This window comes from Dromaius novaehollandiae, chromosome 1 (genome assembly GCF_036370855.1).
Source record: "Dromaius novaehollandiae isolate bDroNov1 chromosome 1, bDroNov1.hap1, whole genome shotgun sequence".
In the NCBI taxonomy this organism is placed as follows: domain Eukaryota; kingdom Metazoa; phylum Chordata; class Aves; order Casuariiformes; family Dromaiidae; genus Dromaius; species Dromaius novaehollandiae.
This window is the reverse complement of record NC_088098.1, coordinates 18,530,977-18,549,527: the sequence shown is the minus strand read 5'-3', so window position 1 is coordinate 18,549,527 and position 18,551 is coordinate 18,530,977. Positions and strand designations below refer to the sequence as shown.

The window sequence follows — 18,551 nt, the reverse complement described above, 5'->3', positions numbered from 1 at the left end:
ACCTTTAACTGGAAAACTGAGATGACTTCATTTTTCATGTTCTAAACCAATTTCTGCAGTTCCCAATCTTTAAAATGAATCGGGTAAACTGAGTGCCCCACAGGTCTGACTGCATGCAAATTGTGATTTTGTCCTCAGTTTTTGCATACCACTAATTGTCTACATTTGCATTCAGACACTTAGGACACAGAAAATTTCTTCTTCAAACATCAGCAAGTGTTCTGTGTAAATCCCTAAACTACTGCACAAAGAGGAGATGTGGGAAAAAAACGTTTAAAGTCTTGAAAGCAGTAATTCTACAGTCTCCCTTTGCTTCTCAAAAACACGTTCAGAAGTCTGTTAAGTCAATGAGGTTAGTCACAAGCTTCCATTATGTTGTTCTTTGGGGATGGAGTGCTCCGCACTGTCCACAACCCCCCCAAATGTCAATGGCATTGCTCACATGAGCAAATTATACTTTATTTCTAGGCCTTGTTTTCAGATTATATTGAGTAATCCCAAGTTCTTGTTCTGTCATTCAGCTGCAGACTTGCTGACATAAAAAAATTTTATTTGGAATCTTATGTGAATACAGATACCTGCTAAATCAGGCTTGTAGATTATGAAGTATGGCTTGCATTTGCTTTCCAGCCACAAGCCCAGTGTGAATACTCACATTATGAAAATGTGGAAATGGCAATTTTTTTCTACATTAGGAGTCCAGTGAGCTACTAATATTGACATTTTGAAAAAACAGTTGCTCCAGGATCACAAATGATATTTTACTTTGTAGGAAATAACGATGAGCTTGATGCACTGGAGACCATAACAGAAGGAAAGAGTGGAGTGTACTTTTAAAGCACTTTATCATCTTCAAAAGAGATGTTTAAAATGAACCTATAATGTGAGATAAGAGTTTATTTTCAGCTAGTTCTTTGAATAATTTATTCTTAAAAGGCCTGAGGCATCATTTATACAAGGAACAAGAACATATCTGAAACCACACTAACGTGCAATTCTGACCACTGTCACCAAACTGTTTGCTATCACATCTTAAATGGCCCTTATATGCAAGGCCAATTCTTGTTCAATGTGCATTAGTCTTCCTCAGTATGTTATGACTAAAGATAGCACTATGCTCTTGCATGGCTATGCAGAGTGATACAAACATGTGGATGCAAGAATGAAAAACCAAAGGGAGAGGCATTGTGAACTGTTAAAACTTCCCCCCATTCTGAGGAATGTTAATTTATTTTATTTCAGGATCTCTCTAAAAGCAGATATACAGGACAATAAAGATTGACTTTCGGACCTAATCTTGCTGACTTCAAGCCCAAATCATTTTTTCCCAGGCAAATCTGCAGTTTAATCTGGATAAAGATTACACAGTAATTTACACATAGCAGCATTAATCTGTAATAAACTTATTTTTATTTCTGTTCTTAAAAACTATGAAAATATTAATTCAGCTCTCCTGTCTTCTGTTTCTTCCCAGGTGTATTTCTATGATGACTCACTTTAAAAAAATATGTGCTCTTTAAACTCACTCTTACTAGATTTTTCCACAGTGGTAGCGTGGTAGCAATGACTCCACACACAAATGAGGTTAATGTATAGGACACTGCCATAAAAGGCTACATATGCTCAGGACATAAAATAATTTTAAGACTGAATTTCAGAACATTCTTAAGTATAAAGGAATAATATTTCAGTTGCTATTTTCAGTGCAAATCAGACAGTAACATTCACCTGGAATATTTTTCGGAAGACTTATCATTACCTAGTTAGTATCTATATAGCACACTGAAAATAACAGTTTGATAGTATTACACCAAATGAAGAAATCTGGCCTCTGCATCAACAAATTCTTGTCCTTTAATGTTGTATCATTACCAGTTTCTTATTATCTTTGCTCTTTGTGGGGGAGGAGTCCAACTTCCTTTTGATTCTGATGTTTCATTATACTGCCAAAAAAAGGCAAACAAGTTGCTTTTAAATATGTGTAATGGCTTGAGGAAAGCTGATGAACAGCCTCAAAGTTATTTGCTTATTATTTTCTATCCTGTTACAGCAATTCAGTCATACTGGCTCCTTGGGTTTCAAGTTGAAAATCGCCACATTTGACAAACATCAGGTGTTCAGCAAGGCAACTCCAGCACAACGTCCAGACTCTGGAAGTTTTTTGGACAGGTTAAATGAATTCCATCACCTGCCAGCTTGAAGTATGCTTTACTGCAGCATGCGCTGAACTTCCCTGGCTCTATCCCCATCAGCATGACTATTGCTTTCTGCATGGCTGGTGGGGCTGATGGCAGAGGAGCATGCTGTGACAAATATACTTTCTGAGGAGAGAGATATACATCAGTAAGGTTAGAGGGCTGATAAATACAATTGCTATTCCTTTGTATAGCGAAGACCTGAACAGTCTTCAGACAGCTCTCCCCAAAATGGCAATGATAGAGGTTAAACTTCCTTCTGGTCACTGTCCTATTCCATACAAGGAATGTCTTCATTTTGGCCACTCTACAAGGAATGTTTACCCAGGATTTCTTCTTCCACCTTGTGTATTCCACCTGTGCTGTTTGCTCATTAATTTGAGGGAAGCTGAAAGGGAAAATTTTACTCTCCTTCTGTCCTCACTATTCTTTCCTCTTCATTGCTCTGGGGTATGGCTATTAGCAACAAAACAGAAAACACAGCATCACGTCCCCTGCCTTCCCTTTTGGCAAACTGCCAAGAGCTGCCCACACATGTAAGTTCATTGTATGCGCCCAGGGGATCTGAATGAGCGCAGCCTGGGCACACTGGCTGGGGCTGAGCCTCCTGTGCTCAGGGCAGCCCTGCCGGCCCCATGGGAGCAGCGCCTGCCTCAGGGCAGCCCTGGGGCGGTGGGAGGGTGAGAAATCTTGCTGACCACCACCACAGAAATCACAACCATTGCAGCATTAGGGCTTTTCCTCTGGAGCGCGTTTCTGTCCTTCTGTCAACATCATACATGCAAGTGCTTACCTGTCACAGTCTTAAGGATGACCTTGCTCCCTGTTTGCCACTTACACTACTGTGGCAGCTCTTTCTGGCTGCTATGACCTGTTGAAGCAAACTCAAATATTCTGACAGTAATGACTGGCTAGGTTGATAGGGACTAGGCTCTTCTTCCTGTTATTCATACAGGGACACATTTTGTTGCTTGTCAGACATAATATTAGGAATGCACTGATCTTCTATGAAAACACACGCTTTTGCTAGATATCAATGTACTGAAAAGTGCATTGAGGGACAGCTTTCCGTTCACAAAAAGCAGCCAAAGAGCCTGGCTTTTAATGAACCAAAGCATTTGCTGGAACCTTAATGTATGCCAGTAAAGACATATGCCCAAGTCCCCCTGCCCACCAGCTAGAATACCTCCAGCTACATCTTTGGATACCTATGTGCAGATACAACACTACTGCTGGACACTTCTGCAATCCAGATCTTTCCTTAAGGAGGGTGCACATGGAAAGAGTTCTCTGTTATTCATGATGACAAACACACTGTTCATGAAATCATGAGGCACAATGAAAAAAATGGATCTCGTTCTGCCACCCACTAGATCTTCCTTACTCCAGGAAAAATGCTTTGTAGTGAATATTCCCCATCAGTAGAAACATTCAAAATGTGTCCTTTTTACACACATACTACTGCTGTGCTATGGAGCAAATGAATTCTAACAGCACATGACCTAGAGGCAGTCTACAGAAACTGAATGGTTTCTGCTGTTTAGTCTACTGAGCAACTGCATAAGGTGTCTTTGGAACCCTGATAAAAGGCTCTTGCAGAGAGTGAAGACTGTGTAATGGCTGACTGTCTCCTCTTTTTGCACATGGCTTCTCAAGGAAAAAAATGTATTAATTGTTTCTGTAGTTTTGATCGTAATATACTTGTACAAACCAGTGATCTTGGAAAATCAGCTCTATTCAATCCGCTACAAAGTCCAGCCTGGTCCACTGCCATCTTTCCTGCTCTGAATATCCTCTGCTTCTCTCCTCCCCTTAATTTTGATACTGTTTGTCCTTGCTTTTTCCAAACTAACAGAAATACAAGGAGTGAACCATGAATGAGAACATTTACATACTTTTATCATTTATACTGTGCATACTCCAAGATGTAAAAAAAGTTTTTTTTTGTTTTTGTTTTTTTTTAAGATTCTAAGCAAATTCTATCATATTACAGGATGTCAAAGACAAATGAAAAATGACCCCAAATGATCCAGGACTTGTCTTTGTGGGAGCATTATTTCACATCAGAAAGGCTATACATCTAAACAACTGATCATCTCCCCTATTTTTATTCCATACCACAAATATTTTATTCTAAATTGTTCATTCATTTTAAAGTGATCAAAGATAATTCAGAGAAGTCTCTTGGACTCTCAGTGTGGATTTTATTATTTGGGAAGTGCTATCATAGTGAGTAGCTCCCTGCAGTTCTCAATAAACCAAGTTCCTTGACACAAGCTCTTTGCAAATGTATGAATAAATCTAGTAAGACTGTCCTTAAATAGACCTTATTTTCCATGCAGTCAGTTATCAATTGCACATTAATTTTTCAATCACCTTTTTAATGATATCTGAGAATTTTTTCTCAAGTTAAAATGTACTGAGCTTTTCCATCAGAATCATGACTCAAAATTTTTCTTCTACCACTAATGCAGCTTTTCAGTAGGTAATGATCACTGAAACATTTAATTTTGCAATACTGTATTCTTCATAGATGTAAACCAGTTTTATCTCCACATCAGCAACCTCTACTTCCTGAGCAAGATCAGAAAAAATAAATTCCAATTTTGTCACTTTTCCAAACAGTGTCCATATCATGTCTTGGCTGTACTGTTTTTCATTAATTTCTAGGAAAAGAACTGCTTCCTGTGCTTCTAGCAAAGATGGCACAGTAGTTAAGGCAGGTTTTCTCTCACCTACCTTCAGTTATCTAGAACTTAGATGGTTCATTTCAGTTAGTGCCTAGGCACCCTCTACAGTCAGTGCAGAGGGATGAGCACCTTTGGAGATTCATTCACATATTCTAGACACATTTTAGGATGAAGTAAAACACCATCCATTAGTTAGAAAACACTCTCCATTAGTTAGAAAGGTAGTCTAGACAATGTAGAACAAACACAGTTTCCAGGCATTTAAATTTCTAATGTGTATATATATACCACATAACAGATGAGGATCTTCTGTTTAGTTCTAGCACTTCCATATAGTCTAGACATTCCAGTTAGGCAAGAGGAAGAGAAGTCACATGAAAAGAGTATTAAACAGAATTAAGGTTAGAAAAAGTGACTCATTCTGTTTTTTGGGAGGCTTTGTGTTGTTTTTTAAAGAAAAAATCATTTCTCCATTTTCCCTTTGATGACTATATTCTTTCACTATCGAACATCTTTTCTGGCTCCTGATTTTTATTTCCTTACCATTCATATTCCTTAAAAGAACTATTAACTGTTAAAAGAAGTATTATATTCAGTTGCGCCTTTTGGTCAAATTCCAAGCCTTTTCAAATTCAACATTTCCACAACACTCTGCTTGTATACAGCTGTTCTTTCCACTGCACTTCACTTCCTCACTTACTGCACTTTTGTGAGACACTGCAATGGAAGCATTTCCTTTTGCCCTTATAGAGCAAATCTTAAGAAACTGATTCTGAAATGCCTTAAAAGAAGTATTAAAATGTAACAACATTAAAGCTGTAAGGAAATTTAAACAGTTTAAAAGGATTATTTTACCCTCCTAATCTTTACTATGTGCTGGAAGAACACCCTACCCTCCTAGTTTACAGGCTTATTCTATGTTCCTTATCATTACTATTGAAAAAAAAGCCAACTGTTTAAATAATCATAGTATATAGATTTTAGCCAGTCTGGTAAAACTCACAAATGAATTGTTTCTGAATCTGTGAATGAATGTTAATGCTCCTTATTTTGGTTGCAAAAAAACAATATTGCTTTTTAAAAGAGTCTGTTTCTTATTAAGATTTAGAATACTCATTCTTCTCTTATCTGAGCTTCAGAATATGCAGCACAATGCTCCTGACACCTTAAAGCTATTTTATTTAAAGAAGAGAAGTGTATTAAATGTTTATAACGTTATAAAGTTAAAGTTTTGGAAGACAGTAAATACCAGATGTAGTCATCTGCATACTGTGAATTCTATTCCTTGCCCTTTTCATCCAACATCCTTACTGGGATATGGGTTCTATGGGAAAAAAGACATCACACAAAATGGGTAATTCGGGTTGCAATTACAACCTGAATTTTAACAGTTTTTTTTTTTCCCCTATCAAGTATAGATGGACCAATTTTCAGGAGGGTGAAGAAGAGAAAGGATGAACATGGCTCCAGACCCCCCATTATCTGGTACAATACACATAACATAGCTGTGAAACCTGTCCAGTGCGGCATCCAGCCATGCACATGGCCTACTGAGTTGCCTTAACTGGAATCATTAGGCTCACATCAGAGGTCCACAGTTTGACCTTCAGTATGTTGCTATGTAGTTCTTAGGGACTTTTGTTTGATAAGCACAATTACAATTGTTATGAAAAAATGCATAACTAGCAGAAATAGCAGAATGAAACTTTAATAAAAATATTTGCCTGGCAACTTCTGTACCAATCAATGAGCAATAGCTTGCAGCAGTCCACCAGCCTGTAAACATCAGTCTGGATGATGCTCTCCACCTCATAAAACTCATCCACTTCTGCCCGAAGAGGGGGGCGGCCAGACTCTACCTTCACGGATGCCTGGGACCAAGCTCACACAGTCAGAACCACCACACTTCACACCCTACTCCTCCCAGCTACTGACCACTGCCACCCTTGTCAGCAAGGAAAGGAGAAGTAGTAATAACCACGTTTTTGTAACTTTATCATGTTCTATGCATTAAAAATCACTCTTTCACAGAGGCAAAAAATATCCAGACTCCTCCACACAGATCCAACTCTTGCATAGTTATTAATGCATATGTTTGGTGTGCCCTCACCTAAACCATGACAATGTGAACAGATGAATGGCAGCACTTTCACGGGAACTTAAAAACATTTAAAATATTCAGTGGATGGCTATAATAAGCAATATTAGGGACTGACTGCTACCCTGATAAAGCTGTCATATTTTAAATCACTACTAGAAGTGCATGCTTTTTATTTTAGTTGTGATCTAAATGCAGATAGTAATAGGCTACGGAATTACTTTCAAAAGCAAAGACCATCCACGAAGTGAACTCTTGTTGCCATGCCATAGAATTTAACTGTTGGACTACTAGTAACATTGCAACAGCTACAAAGTAGACCATACTCCTCAAAACTTCGCTAGTGTTTCAAACATACTGAGCAATCAACAACAACCTGTTCAACATTTAGCACATGCATGCTTTGATTAGCCAGAAAAGCTCTGGACTTCTTATATGTCTTGACTGGTATCTCAAAGGTATTTTTTATCATCTCAACTCACAACTGCTTATGTTCAATGGCTCTGGAATTGGCTGCTTTACAGACTGCCTCTCTAGCAGTCTCTTGCTTTTCTTAATCTAGTGATGTTTAATTCAATATTCTTTGCAGGGTGGGGCAGGAGAGAAATCTGTTAGTGTTCCAATGCTATCTGATGTACCACATAAGTACCATGGTACCTATCTAATGTATCTACATCACAGATGTACCTATAATTTGCTCTTCAAGACATGTTAGAACCCCTCTACCTGGCTTCTACATTTTTTTAGTAAGGACGGGGATTAATAAATTAGAAACAGCCACAGAGCAAAGAATTTTTTTGGTTTTGAAAGACTGTTCTTATAAGTAGAACTGAATAACTGGAATATAGTTTTCATGAATACTGAAAGACTTCATCAGATACAATAGTTATGGTACCACTGCAGCATGCTGCACTGTATGTGTGTGTTTGACTCTAACTGACCCTTGGTCATTACTACTCTTGCATGCAGTGGCTGATCTATCTCTTTTTTGCAGATCCCAAAAGAAATTAATTATGCAAGTCTTTGGCACAATAAATACAGAAAGGATATGAAAAATTATTTTAATGAAGAGTGAAAAACTCAGACTGTTTTCTCCCCTCTTCTCTCATTCCATCTTAACAGGCCAAATGTCCTCATGATAAAGGATCACTAAAACATTGCTGCTAAAGCCTCTGGAACAATCTACCTGCACCTCAGACTGCCAGAAGAAACTGTTGTAAACACTACTTAATACTGCACAATTCAGATGGGTAGGTCTTTTTTCAAAAAAGATTTTCTACAGTGGCAGCTTACTAGAGTAGGTGGATAGGCAGAAAGAGAAGAGAAGCAATGCCAGAGAAGGGAGAAGACAAAAGTTACCTGGTATGACACAGTACAACATCTCAGTCATTAATGGGAAGCAGCACATAGTGATTTGGAAGAAAGTAGTTTTAAATGTGTAACAATAAAAGCAAGAAGAGAAATTCCCCTTCTCCCCATCTTGAACAAAATGGAGTACAAACTTACTTTGCACAGCTATCTCAATAAGGCTTAAGCACTTTTCCAGAAGTACTTCTCAGACTGTCAGAGGTCCTTCTTCGTAATTCAGGGAAGAGGCTGAACTCTTAATTAAAACTTTTTAGGTCTGGAAGGTGTTACAGTATGAGTAGTTATCAGGAGAAAAGAAATGAGTTCCTCCACCTTTCAAAATATACATGTTCCACAGAAGATTTTTTTTCTCCCCTCAAAAGCATGTACCAGATTTATTTCTATGAAAATTAGTAATTTGGGGCAGGGAACTCCTATAGAAACTCCTACAGAAAAATAAGCATCATGTGGGATAAGCTTTTATCCTTTGGTTTCTGCTGAGAAACAGAAATACAATGTTCAAAAATCAATCAAGTAGTTATTTTTGTGGAAACTGACGTTGACATGCAAAATATTACTATTTAAAGATTACTGCTTTATAGTGATTCTTAAATATCATAATATAATCGATCCCATGCTACTTTAACAGACATAGGCCATGGAAATCCACATCAGAAATTTTAGATTAAATCTTGCAGTAAAGCAAGCATGATCTATCTCCCTGTGGTATTTCTCTTCACTGTCCCTTAAGAAAAGCAAGGCTGGCACTAGGTCTACGTGTGGTAGGTCAAAACATCATTTGTGAGATCTGGTATTTCATAAAACAATCCTGAAGCAAGAGATGCAAGAAGTCTTTTAATATGCAATAACTAGAACAAGTTCTTTATAAAAGAACTTCCTCCGTTTGAAGCAGAATATGGTCATGGCATCACAGATGCTGACATTTTTGACACAATATTGCAATGAATTGTCTACTCTGGTCTGTTCTGAGGTGAAAGCAATTTAAGCATTATAATACCATACCCAAGAGCCAGGGCTGATTAGTCTGCAGTGCTGCTCAAATATGGCTGTGATTCTGGACCCAGATTCAATAAACTCACAGTACAGTTTGGGTGAGTGGTGATTCTGGGTTCTCCATACTATGTGCCATTGTGCAACATACTCCTTAAGTAGAACTTGGCTTTGATGTTTTACTACATGGTTGCTGTCTTACCAGCTGCAGTATCTGTATATTGTGTATTGCAATGGAAAGAAATACAGAGCGCATCAGGAATTAGTGATACGAATGGACAGTTAAAAAAGAAAATCTTGCCTTGTTTTCCCTTTCCCCCACTTTTGTTTCTGTGTGGGCTACAGTCTTGCCCCAAATCCTTCTGTTTGTTGCAGAAAGTTCACGGTTCCTAAACACAGTGGCTAATTGCCCAACTTATTTCTAAAGTGTTGTGTGGAAAGACTTAGTCAAGGAGAGGACAATAACGAAAATAGTGTAAGGGGACAGCAGGGCAGAATGAACCTGGTAATTCTTGGGTTAGCAGAACTCCTGCTATTTTTAATTTTGTAGAATTAATTGCACTAATAGAGCAAACCAAGTAAAACAAGATACTTTATTCTACAGTATATCTGTGCAAACCCAGACTTTTTTCTTAAACCTCCACTGTTTAAGCCATTGCTCTGACATACACCATAGTGGATTGCTGAATAGCAGTTCAGAAAAAAGAGAATCCTGTGCGATCTAAGCTATATATTTATATGCACAAAGGCCTTAGAGTCTGGAAAGTAGAGTTTTTAACACGGTTGGCTTAAGATAATGAACATTAACCAAGTGGAAGTCTTCATGAATCATTCCACTTCACATTGTGGATATATGTGTAACAACCTATAACAAAATTACAAGACAAATACATATTCTTGAGACAGTTCTGTTTTAGGAGGTGTTACAAAAATCTGAGAAAATTAAGAATCTGAAAAAATTATACAGAAAAGTTAACATAAAAAGTCCTCAATATTTTTCTTTTAAGAAGCTTGAAGGACTAAAGTATACAGTTCTATCCAGAAGCATCAAATATTCATAAACTTTTTAAACATTAAAGCAAGAATTACTGCTATTATTTTATACTATCAAATTTCAACTCTTTCGTTTCTGAAAAAAAGATAAAAATCCTGTTTGTATAAACTTCAAACAATTTCAAAACATGTGCCTTTTCCTGAAGCCAAAAGTTGCTGGATTTGCTGAAGACCAAATTACTGCCAGGTATTCTTCATTTCTAAACAGAAGAGAACTGAATGCATTTTGAACACTGAAAAAAATCAGTCACATCTGTGAATTAAAGGGAATAAAGCAAGCATCAATTTTGATTACCTTTCCACGAACAAGAACAACGATTTATATTAAAAAATAGTTTATCTAGAAGATCACACCCATTTAACAATGTATTATGTGTTGCTAGAAGGGACATGTCTAAATCAATTTTCAGATAGTTTCTTTGACTATAGTAACGTCACCTTAAGCATTTCACCCTGCAAAAAACCCCTAGAAGCCAAATCAGTATGTTCCCCAAATACACAATGCATCATCTGGGGATATGCAAAACACCAAAGTCAACAATACCCAGTATTTAATGCTCAGACTCTTCAAATGGGGTGGGGAAGAATACAGTTATACTACTATGTAAGAACACAAAAATCAAATCTTGTTAATATTGTACCACAGATTTTTGTATTTAGCATCCTTTCACAAGACACTAGCTTTAGAAGTATAGCACACTGCTCCATATCTAATATGGTTAAAATGAAAAACAGACACTTACTGATGCAGGCATTCCAGCTCAGAAGGCAGGTCACAACCTATATAAACTCTATTCTTTAAACTATACTCTAACAGTGCACAAAAACAGGGATCCTACAAGAAAAGATTCATGTTTAATTCAACTCATGCTACTCTGCATAATCAATTTTCAAACAGATTAATGGGGCACAAGAACAGAGGAAATTTAAAAGGACCTTTTTCAGAAATACAACTTTGCAAATGGTGCAAGCATGAAGTTACATGAGAGGAAGATAAATATAATTGTTTTAAGTTACATGTGCTGTGCATGGGTGGGGGAAAAGAAAACTTTCTATTCAGACCACTTCTGGAGTACTGCTTTCCTCCTTCATATCTGGAAGAACAGCTTATCAGAAGAGCTCATCTTATTTCTGCGGAAGACCACAGGTAACCCCAATTCATTTTTCAGGGGCATCAGAAGCCTACAGCCTAGATCACAGAAGTAAGATTTAATCTAAATCCTACATTAGGTGTGAGAAATGCAGTCCAGGACTTTGGTACTCCTGCCTAGTCTCTTAGATGCTTAAACTTTCAGTGGTAAAACACTTCAGGGGATTAGGTTTCTATTAGCTATATGTGTCCAGCAGTACATCTTGGTTAAGGTTCTGGCACCATAATCCTAACTAGGATACATTCCTACAGCTAAATCACCTAAATATGATGGATTTGGACCCCTTGGCTCATGGGCAGCAGTAAGTCTAGCACAAAAGCAACAGGCTTTGCAACTTCATCCAAAATCACATCTGAAAATACAGTGCTGATAACTGTATTAAATGATGGCTCACGTAGTGAGGACGTTTGTCCCAGTGTTCTGCTCAAGGCTCTATCACATTGTCTTCTTGTTTGTCCAGTGATTGCTTGCTACAAAGTGTATATGGAAATCCTAATCGCAGAAAGCAAACCTCTGGACTTCAGTGCTTTTTGACTACCTTAGTATCTAAAGTAGATTTCATGTTCTTTTTCTGGCCCCATAACTAAGATATCCACACACCCCCACGTACTTCAAGAATGACAAGTGTATCCAACAGTTAATCAAGGTAGGTGCAAGTATGAAACATGCAGCTTATAATGCCTTTACCCCAAGAAAAGCTATGTACAGCTTCAAGGAGACCACCGACCTGGCAAGCTGTTATACTAATGGAGAGCAATCACTTCTATCTTCCTTCATTTTAAAAATGAAGTAACTACATTTTGTGAAGGAGTCCAATCTAATACTAGGAGTCTAACCTAGCATTGCCTAAGGATATTCAGAACATACTTATTGGATTTCGAATGGTGGAGAACTGCAGCACTGAGGTTCTGACCTTGACTGGACAGAAACAGGAGGTAAGTGCTCACATGCACAAATCAGCATTGAAATTCCCTTTGTGCCTGGAATTTGACTGTATGGGTGCCTAAACCGTCCACATTCAGAGAAGCTTATGGAGATCAGATACTTCCAGATGCAGAGTTAGGACAGTATAGCACTTCTGAAAACATATAAAAGATGCTCCATCACATCAGATAAACCCCAAATCAGTCATTCACCGTGGCAAATACCATATGCAGCTCAAAGATCCGAAAGCTACTTACTTTTACAAGAACATGAGGATTTCCCACCACAATCAGCAAAGCTTTTGCTCTGGTAACTGCTACATTAAATCGCTTTGGGTTAGAGAGAAAGCCCAAACAGTGCTTCTCATCACCAAATGAGCCTTCATTAGATCGTACCTAAAATTAATTACGGATAATTTTAGAAGCAGAATAACGAGAAAACAACTTACATATCCATAGTGTAGTTTTAACATTGAGTAATAGTTTGCTGCAGTAATCACATAGTGTGAACAGCAGGCACATTCAGCTTCATAATCCAACTTTCAAGTAGCTAAATGAATTCCCACCATTGATCTTCTCATAAAAGGTCTACTCTCCAACAGTCTGCTAATGCAACTTCAGCCATTTCATGAGAACTGTGTACTGGCTCTACTGTAGCATCAAGACTATCCACTGCAATTTAAAAACACAAGATATCAACACTACTTCCTAATGAGAAGAAACAGACACTGAATCTATCTTTTCCACAGAAGTAATGCTAGAGTTGCTGGTCTTGTTGATCCTATGGCTGAATCAGAATTCATGGAATGTCTTTTTTGCAAGCCTTCTTCAATAGTCTGGTACCTTGACTCAGCTTAGAAGAAACTGCCACTGAAGCAACTAGTGTGCTGTGACTACTGTGCATTGAAGTTTATAACTGTTCATTTATTTCCTCTATATTTGAGCCCATCTTTGATGTAAGAAACTTTCCATCACAGAAATAATGAATTCTTATGGATGGGACCATAGTATACATCTAGAACTCTTTTAAGAGACAATGCTGGACTGGAAAGCTGTGGTATAACACAGGATGAACAAAGTAAGCACAGTACCACTGCCTTTGGGCAAAAAGAAAACACCAAACACAAAAAAGCCATCCTGCTTTCTGGACTCTTGGCTGTTTTCATAGGTACTTTATCCTCTTATCTCCTGGAAATGCTAAGCTCTCCTCCTAAAAGGAGTCCAATATTGGTCACATCTTCAGCTACATATTCGCAGTCTACATTTCCTCCTTTGATCAGTTTGCCTTATATCCCACTTCCCAGATTTATACTATGTCTGCACTGTATATTCTTGAACAGCTCTGAAGGATCCAGGGTCACAAACCCCTCAGGAACTCCACATTCCTGATTCATAAATCTCCTACTTTACTTAGATGGTTATTGCATCAAAAACATGCTACCATTTTAAAAAAATGTCAGCAAAGGCAGATTTTTTATATTCTGAACTGAATTTCACACTGTAGAAATACAGCTAGGCAGGGCTTATAATGCCTACCAAAAGAAAGTCTAAAAATCAAAAATACACTGAACGTTAGCCAGTGATACCAGTTTAAAGTAGTAAGTTAGCACTGCTTTAATGTTTCCCAGGCAACTGTCTTTTCTGCTGATCCAGCACAGCTCTTTACTCCTATGGGGGAATTCAGTGCATCTACATGCAACCTATGCAACAGAGCATATTTGACTGAATGTTGTTCCAGAATATCAAGGATCAGCATCTCATATTCCAGTAGAAAGTAGCTGTTTGCTAAAGTGTCTCCATTCCACTCAGAATTCTCCTTACGAGCACACACAAAAAACTGCTGTCAACAGGCCTGGCCAATAATCTTACATGCCTGAGAAAAAAGTTGCTGTAGTTCTTCCACTTATAGTGCTTCCATACAAATCCAAATCCCAAGGATATGTGCATGCACCAGAATAATATCTAGTACTTAGAGAGAGGGGCTGACAAGGAAAAGGCATTGATGAAGAGACATCTGAAGAGTACATATAAAACAACATGAACAGAGTACATAAGCTATTTTTTGGATATCACTAGACATCACCTGCATCTGATCAAAATCAAGGTATGGTAATCACTGATGAGTGGAGCTCAACCTCACACAGAGTCTCCTGAAGCCTGATGTATCAGCTACTACAGACAGATTTACGCACTCTAGTCAACAGCCTGAAAACTATGACTATTTCCATGTCTATCATCTGCAGATAACATTCACTGAGGTATTTCCAAAAAGCAGACATCTGCTAAAGCACATTGGTCATCTGTTTGCAAAAGGAGTAGTGAGAGGCAAGGGCTGCCAGCATCCAAATAACAGCAACTCCCAGTACTCAAAAACACATTCCTCTTTCTTTTTTCCCTTTTCAAATGACAAGGGATGAGTTCAACACAAATCTCCAAACATCACTGTCCCAAACTTTAAGATTCCATTGCGTCTTCCCATGTTTGCAGAACACACTGTTCTATCAGTCAGCACTGTTCTCAAAGATCCATGTAAGGCAAGGTGTGGGGAAAAAAAACAAAAACCAAAAAACAAAAACCACACACTTCTGCATTTTCATGGTTATCTAAAAATTTCTAGTGATGTAATTTGTGCCCCTATACCTTCATATTTACATACATTTAGTCCACCTAAAACAACTCTGAATCAAGGACATGATGTGTTGTTAAAATGACGGCCCGTGACCATTGTGCTGCTGAAGTGCCACTACAGCATATTAACTGCATGGAAGTTTTTTTTCCCCTGACACTTTCTTCAAGGCAGCTGCTAGCCTGAGATTCAAACAACTACCAACCTAGAAGAGACATTTACCAGTATCCCTCTAATACAATCAGCAGAACAGCTCAACAGTGCATCATCAGGATGATCCTGTAGGACTGTCAGATGCTCTCGTACTAATGCAAAATAAATGGTGATAAAGGACTAGTCAGCTTCTATGCACAATCAGCATTGGTGACTGGGAAACTGTCAACTATATACAATTAAGTGATGACACTCAAACTGAGGGGAAAGAATATAAGAATCTATATCAACTTCAGTAAGTCAAATAGTAATTACTTTTGATTATTATTATTTACACCATTTTCTCTGCAGTATTTAAAATGCAGACAGTTTCCATTCTCCCTATGTACACTTAAGTAAAAGGTACATTACCTGCATGAAACTCTGGCTGTAAAATATATTTAGTATAAATACCTACAAAGGTTTACAAAATTTACCTCAAAATTAGTGATGCTGTGATGTTTCCATATGCCTAAAAGTAAGCAAGTATTTTTTCAAATAACGTGATACACTACTGACAAAAATACAGGCTTTTTTTAAGCTCCACATCAAAAAAGAACCATAAAGAATTAGAGACTAACAAAAACTCTATGCAGAACCCACAACAGAATACGTACCGTTGATAAGATGATAACCAAGTACTCTTGCCCTTGGAACTCTTCTACTGAGCCAACTTTAATATCTTCCAAATCAATACTTCTCAGAAGAAATCTTATTTTTTCCACCTACCAAAAATGTATTTGAAGGAACTTATTTTTACATTTGAGGGTGGATTACTTCAAAACTGAAAACATACTTTAGGTACAAATATATGGTTTAACATAGATACGTCACAGGGAATGTCTGTACCAACGTTAACCAAAGTTATCCAACATCAACTAGTAAGGTTTTTTTTTTTTTTTTTTTTTAAATGAAGCACGAAGTTTACCTGAGAAATATCATATTTATAACAGGAATTAAAAGGTGAAGTACTGAACACCATCATTTAAATAGAAATCAACACAGTTTTTTGTTAATAATCCAGATTTTAAAGAAAACTTAGATCCTAGAGGTTATCCACATAAATTCTTCTTCTAACATGCAGTGTGTCCAAAACCATGTCTTACCACAGATGTGGTAAGGCAAATACTTTTCCCTACACACTCAAGAGGGCTGTGGAGACATTCTACCTTTGCTTGCCAGCTGCATCAGGTGAGATGGGAACCTTAAGTATCCTCCAGAAAAGGGAATGAGCATGAGTCATCCGCATTCCAGTATACAAGAAGATGCCTGGGATCAGCATATTACCAGCTGATAAGAGCTGCCTGGAGACTGTACTTTAAATGCTCCAAGATATTTACTGTCATGTCTGGGAAAGCCAAGGATTACAGAGAATGACTACTGAGAATGACTACTGTCAGATCTGCATTCCCACAATACAACACAACGTTTTGAAGCAGACATTACTAACCTTTGCCATGCATCAGAGGCAGATGAAGAACTTCATGTATTTAAGGGTGTGAACTGTTCTAGTACATGCAAGACGTTCAGTCACACAAATATTATACAAAAGTTTGAAAAATAAATAGTAAACTATAAACATGGGCAGGTGCATATGTCCGAAGAATGGAATCAGCATGGACAGAGCTCTAATCTGCAAGTAAGATTTCTCCCAAATGGACTGATATTTTCCATATGCCTCACGGGGTCTCCCCAATCCACGGCATGCAAGGCCACAGATATCGAAAAGTGAACACCAAAAAAACAATACTGACCCTGTTGAGAGCTTGCTATGGAAATGTAAGGAGATTTAGCTGTATGTTAAAAGTGAAAGCACACATCACATACTTCACAGACTTGAATATAAACAATTCTAAAAATCAAGCATTGCATTTGAAGTTGACATTCAACATTGTTTGCAGGTTCAAATTGCAGCACAAGCTTCTAGTCTGACCCGTGGACAGCTAGGAAGTCCTAATTCCTTTAGTTTCCTCAGAGCCACAAAGTGACATGCCATCTACTTTACTACATTTCCTTTTCATTCTGCTCCTCAGTATAGAGTGACTGATAGAACTGGATCACTAATTAGATATATTCTATTTGTATCAACCGTTAGATGCTACATTTAGTTGCACTCTTTACTCCCAATTACTGAAAAGTTTATTTCTGTCTCCAAAACTGCAAGCAGATCTCCCAGTAATCACTTCCTGATTTTTAAAAATCAAGAAAAGCAGAATACCATTACTGTTATCTTTCTCTAGGTTTAGAGTTCAATAGAAACATTATTAATGGATTTATAAAACATTATGTAATATGACATACAGTGAAGTTTGAGATGTGCCTCCCTGCTTTAATGAACTACAGCAACTATGCAAAGCCACAGGATAAAAATACAGTAACTTTTAAGCTTTTAAAAACCAGGTATACCTGCTTACGATATGGTGTAATCACTCCAATATCAGTCACTGGCACTGCACTGTTTTCATTTTTAACAAGGTGGCAACAGTACCGCATTACTTGAACTGCTTCAGTTGGATTAAACCATGAGGGACTGTGACCTTCACGTGTTTCATTGCCCTGCATTAGGGGACAGGAAATTAGAAGATGAAGACCAGGTATGGCAAGTGACAACATAATTATACATCCTTCACACCATAAACACAGGCTTGGTAAAGGAGCTCAATGCTGTGATGTAACATTACACACAATTTCTCTGCTATATATTCTTTCCAATAAAGATGCCTCACCTAACATGCTCTATTGTTTCTTGGCTGAAGAATTTATAAGATGACAGTGCTCTAAATATGTGACACAGGAATTTAATGTCCACTCAGAAAAACAGGGGGTTAGCAGACTTGTGTCTTGCTTCTGCGCAAGGCAGAAGAGTCCAGAAACAAGCCTCTCCAAGCAGAGGATAGATCAGATTTTGTTTTACTAGCTTCTTGGAAGAAAGAAATTATTTCAAACTAGTATTTTTTTCCTGCTTGCTTTCAGGCTTAATCCTCTAGCTGCTATAATCCTCTAGTTTTAGTGGCCTATATTCATTCTAATGTGGCAAACTCATATCAAAAGGCAATACAAAGACAGCTGCCTGTAGCTCCATCTTGATTAATTTACTGTTAAGAACTTAAATTTATATCAGAATGTCTCTACAATACACTGCAATGGGCAGATGCTCAAGTTCTTAGCATACATTTGTTGTTTCAAAACAAAAAGACACCCCAAAACCCACAGATGATCAAGTCATATTTGCAAAAAGTAGGGTTTTTTTCTTTTATATGCTTTA

General features: G+C 37.7%; 1 protein-coding gene across 1 annotated transcript in view; it reads right to left on the bottom strand.

Moving 5' to 3' along the window:
- Positions 1-11,133: 11,133 nt before the first annotated feature.
- MOV10L1 (Mov10 like RNA helicase 1) overlaps positions 11,134-18,551 on the bottom strand; it is a 41,133-nt gene continuing 33,715 nt past the window's right edge. The window contains exons 21-24 of the mRNA XM_064505373.1: positions 17,693-17,842; positions 15,904-16,011; positions 12,727-12,864; positions 11,134-11,229 (exon numbers count right to left, since the gene is read on the bottom strand). Coding sequence (XP_064361443.1) covers positions 11,134-11,229; positions 12,727-12,864; positions 15,904-16,011; positions 17,693-17,842 — 492 coding nt within the window. The remainder of the gene's footprint in view (positions 11,230-12,726; positions 12,865-15,903; positions 16,012-17,692; positions 17,843-18,551) is intronic.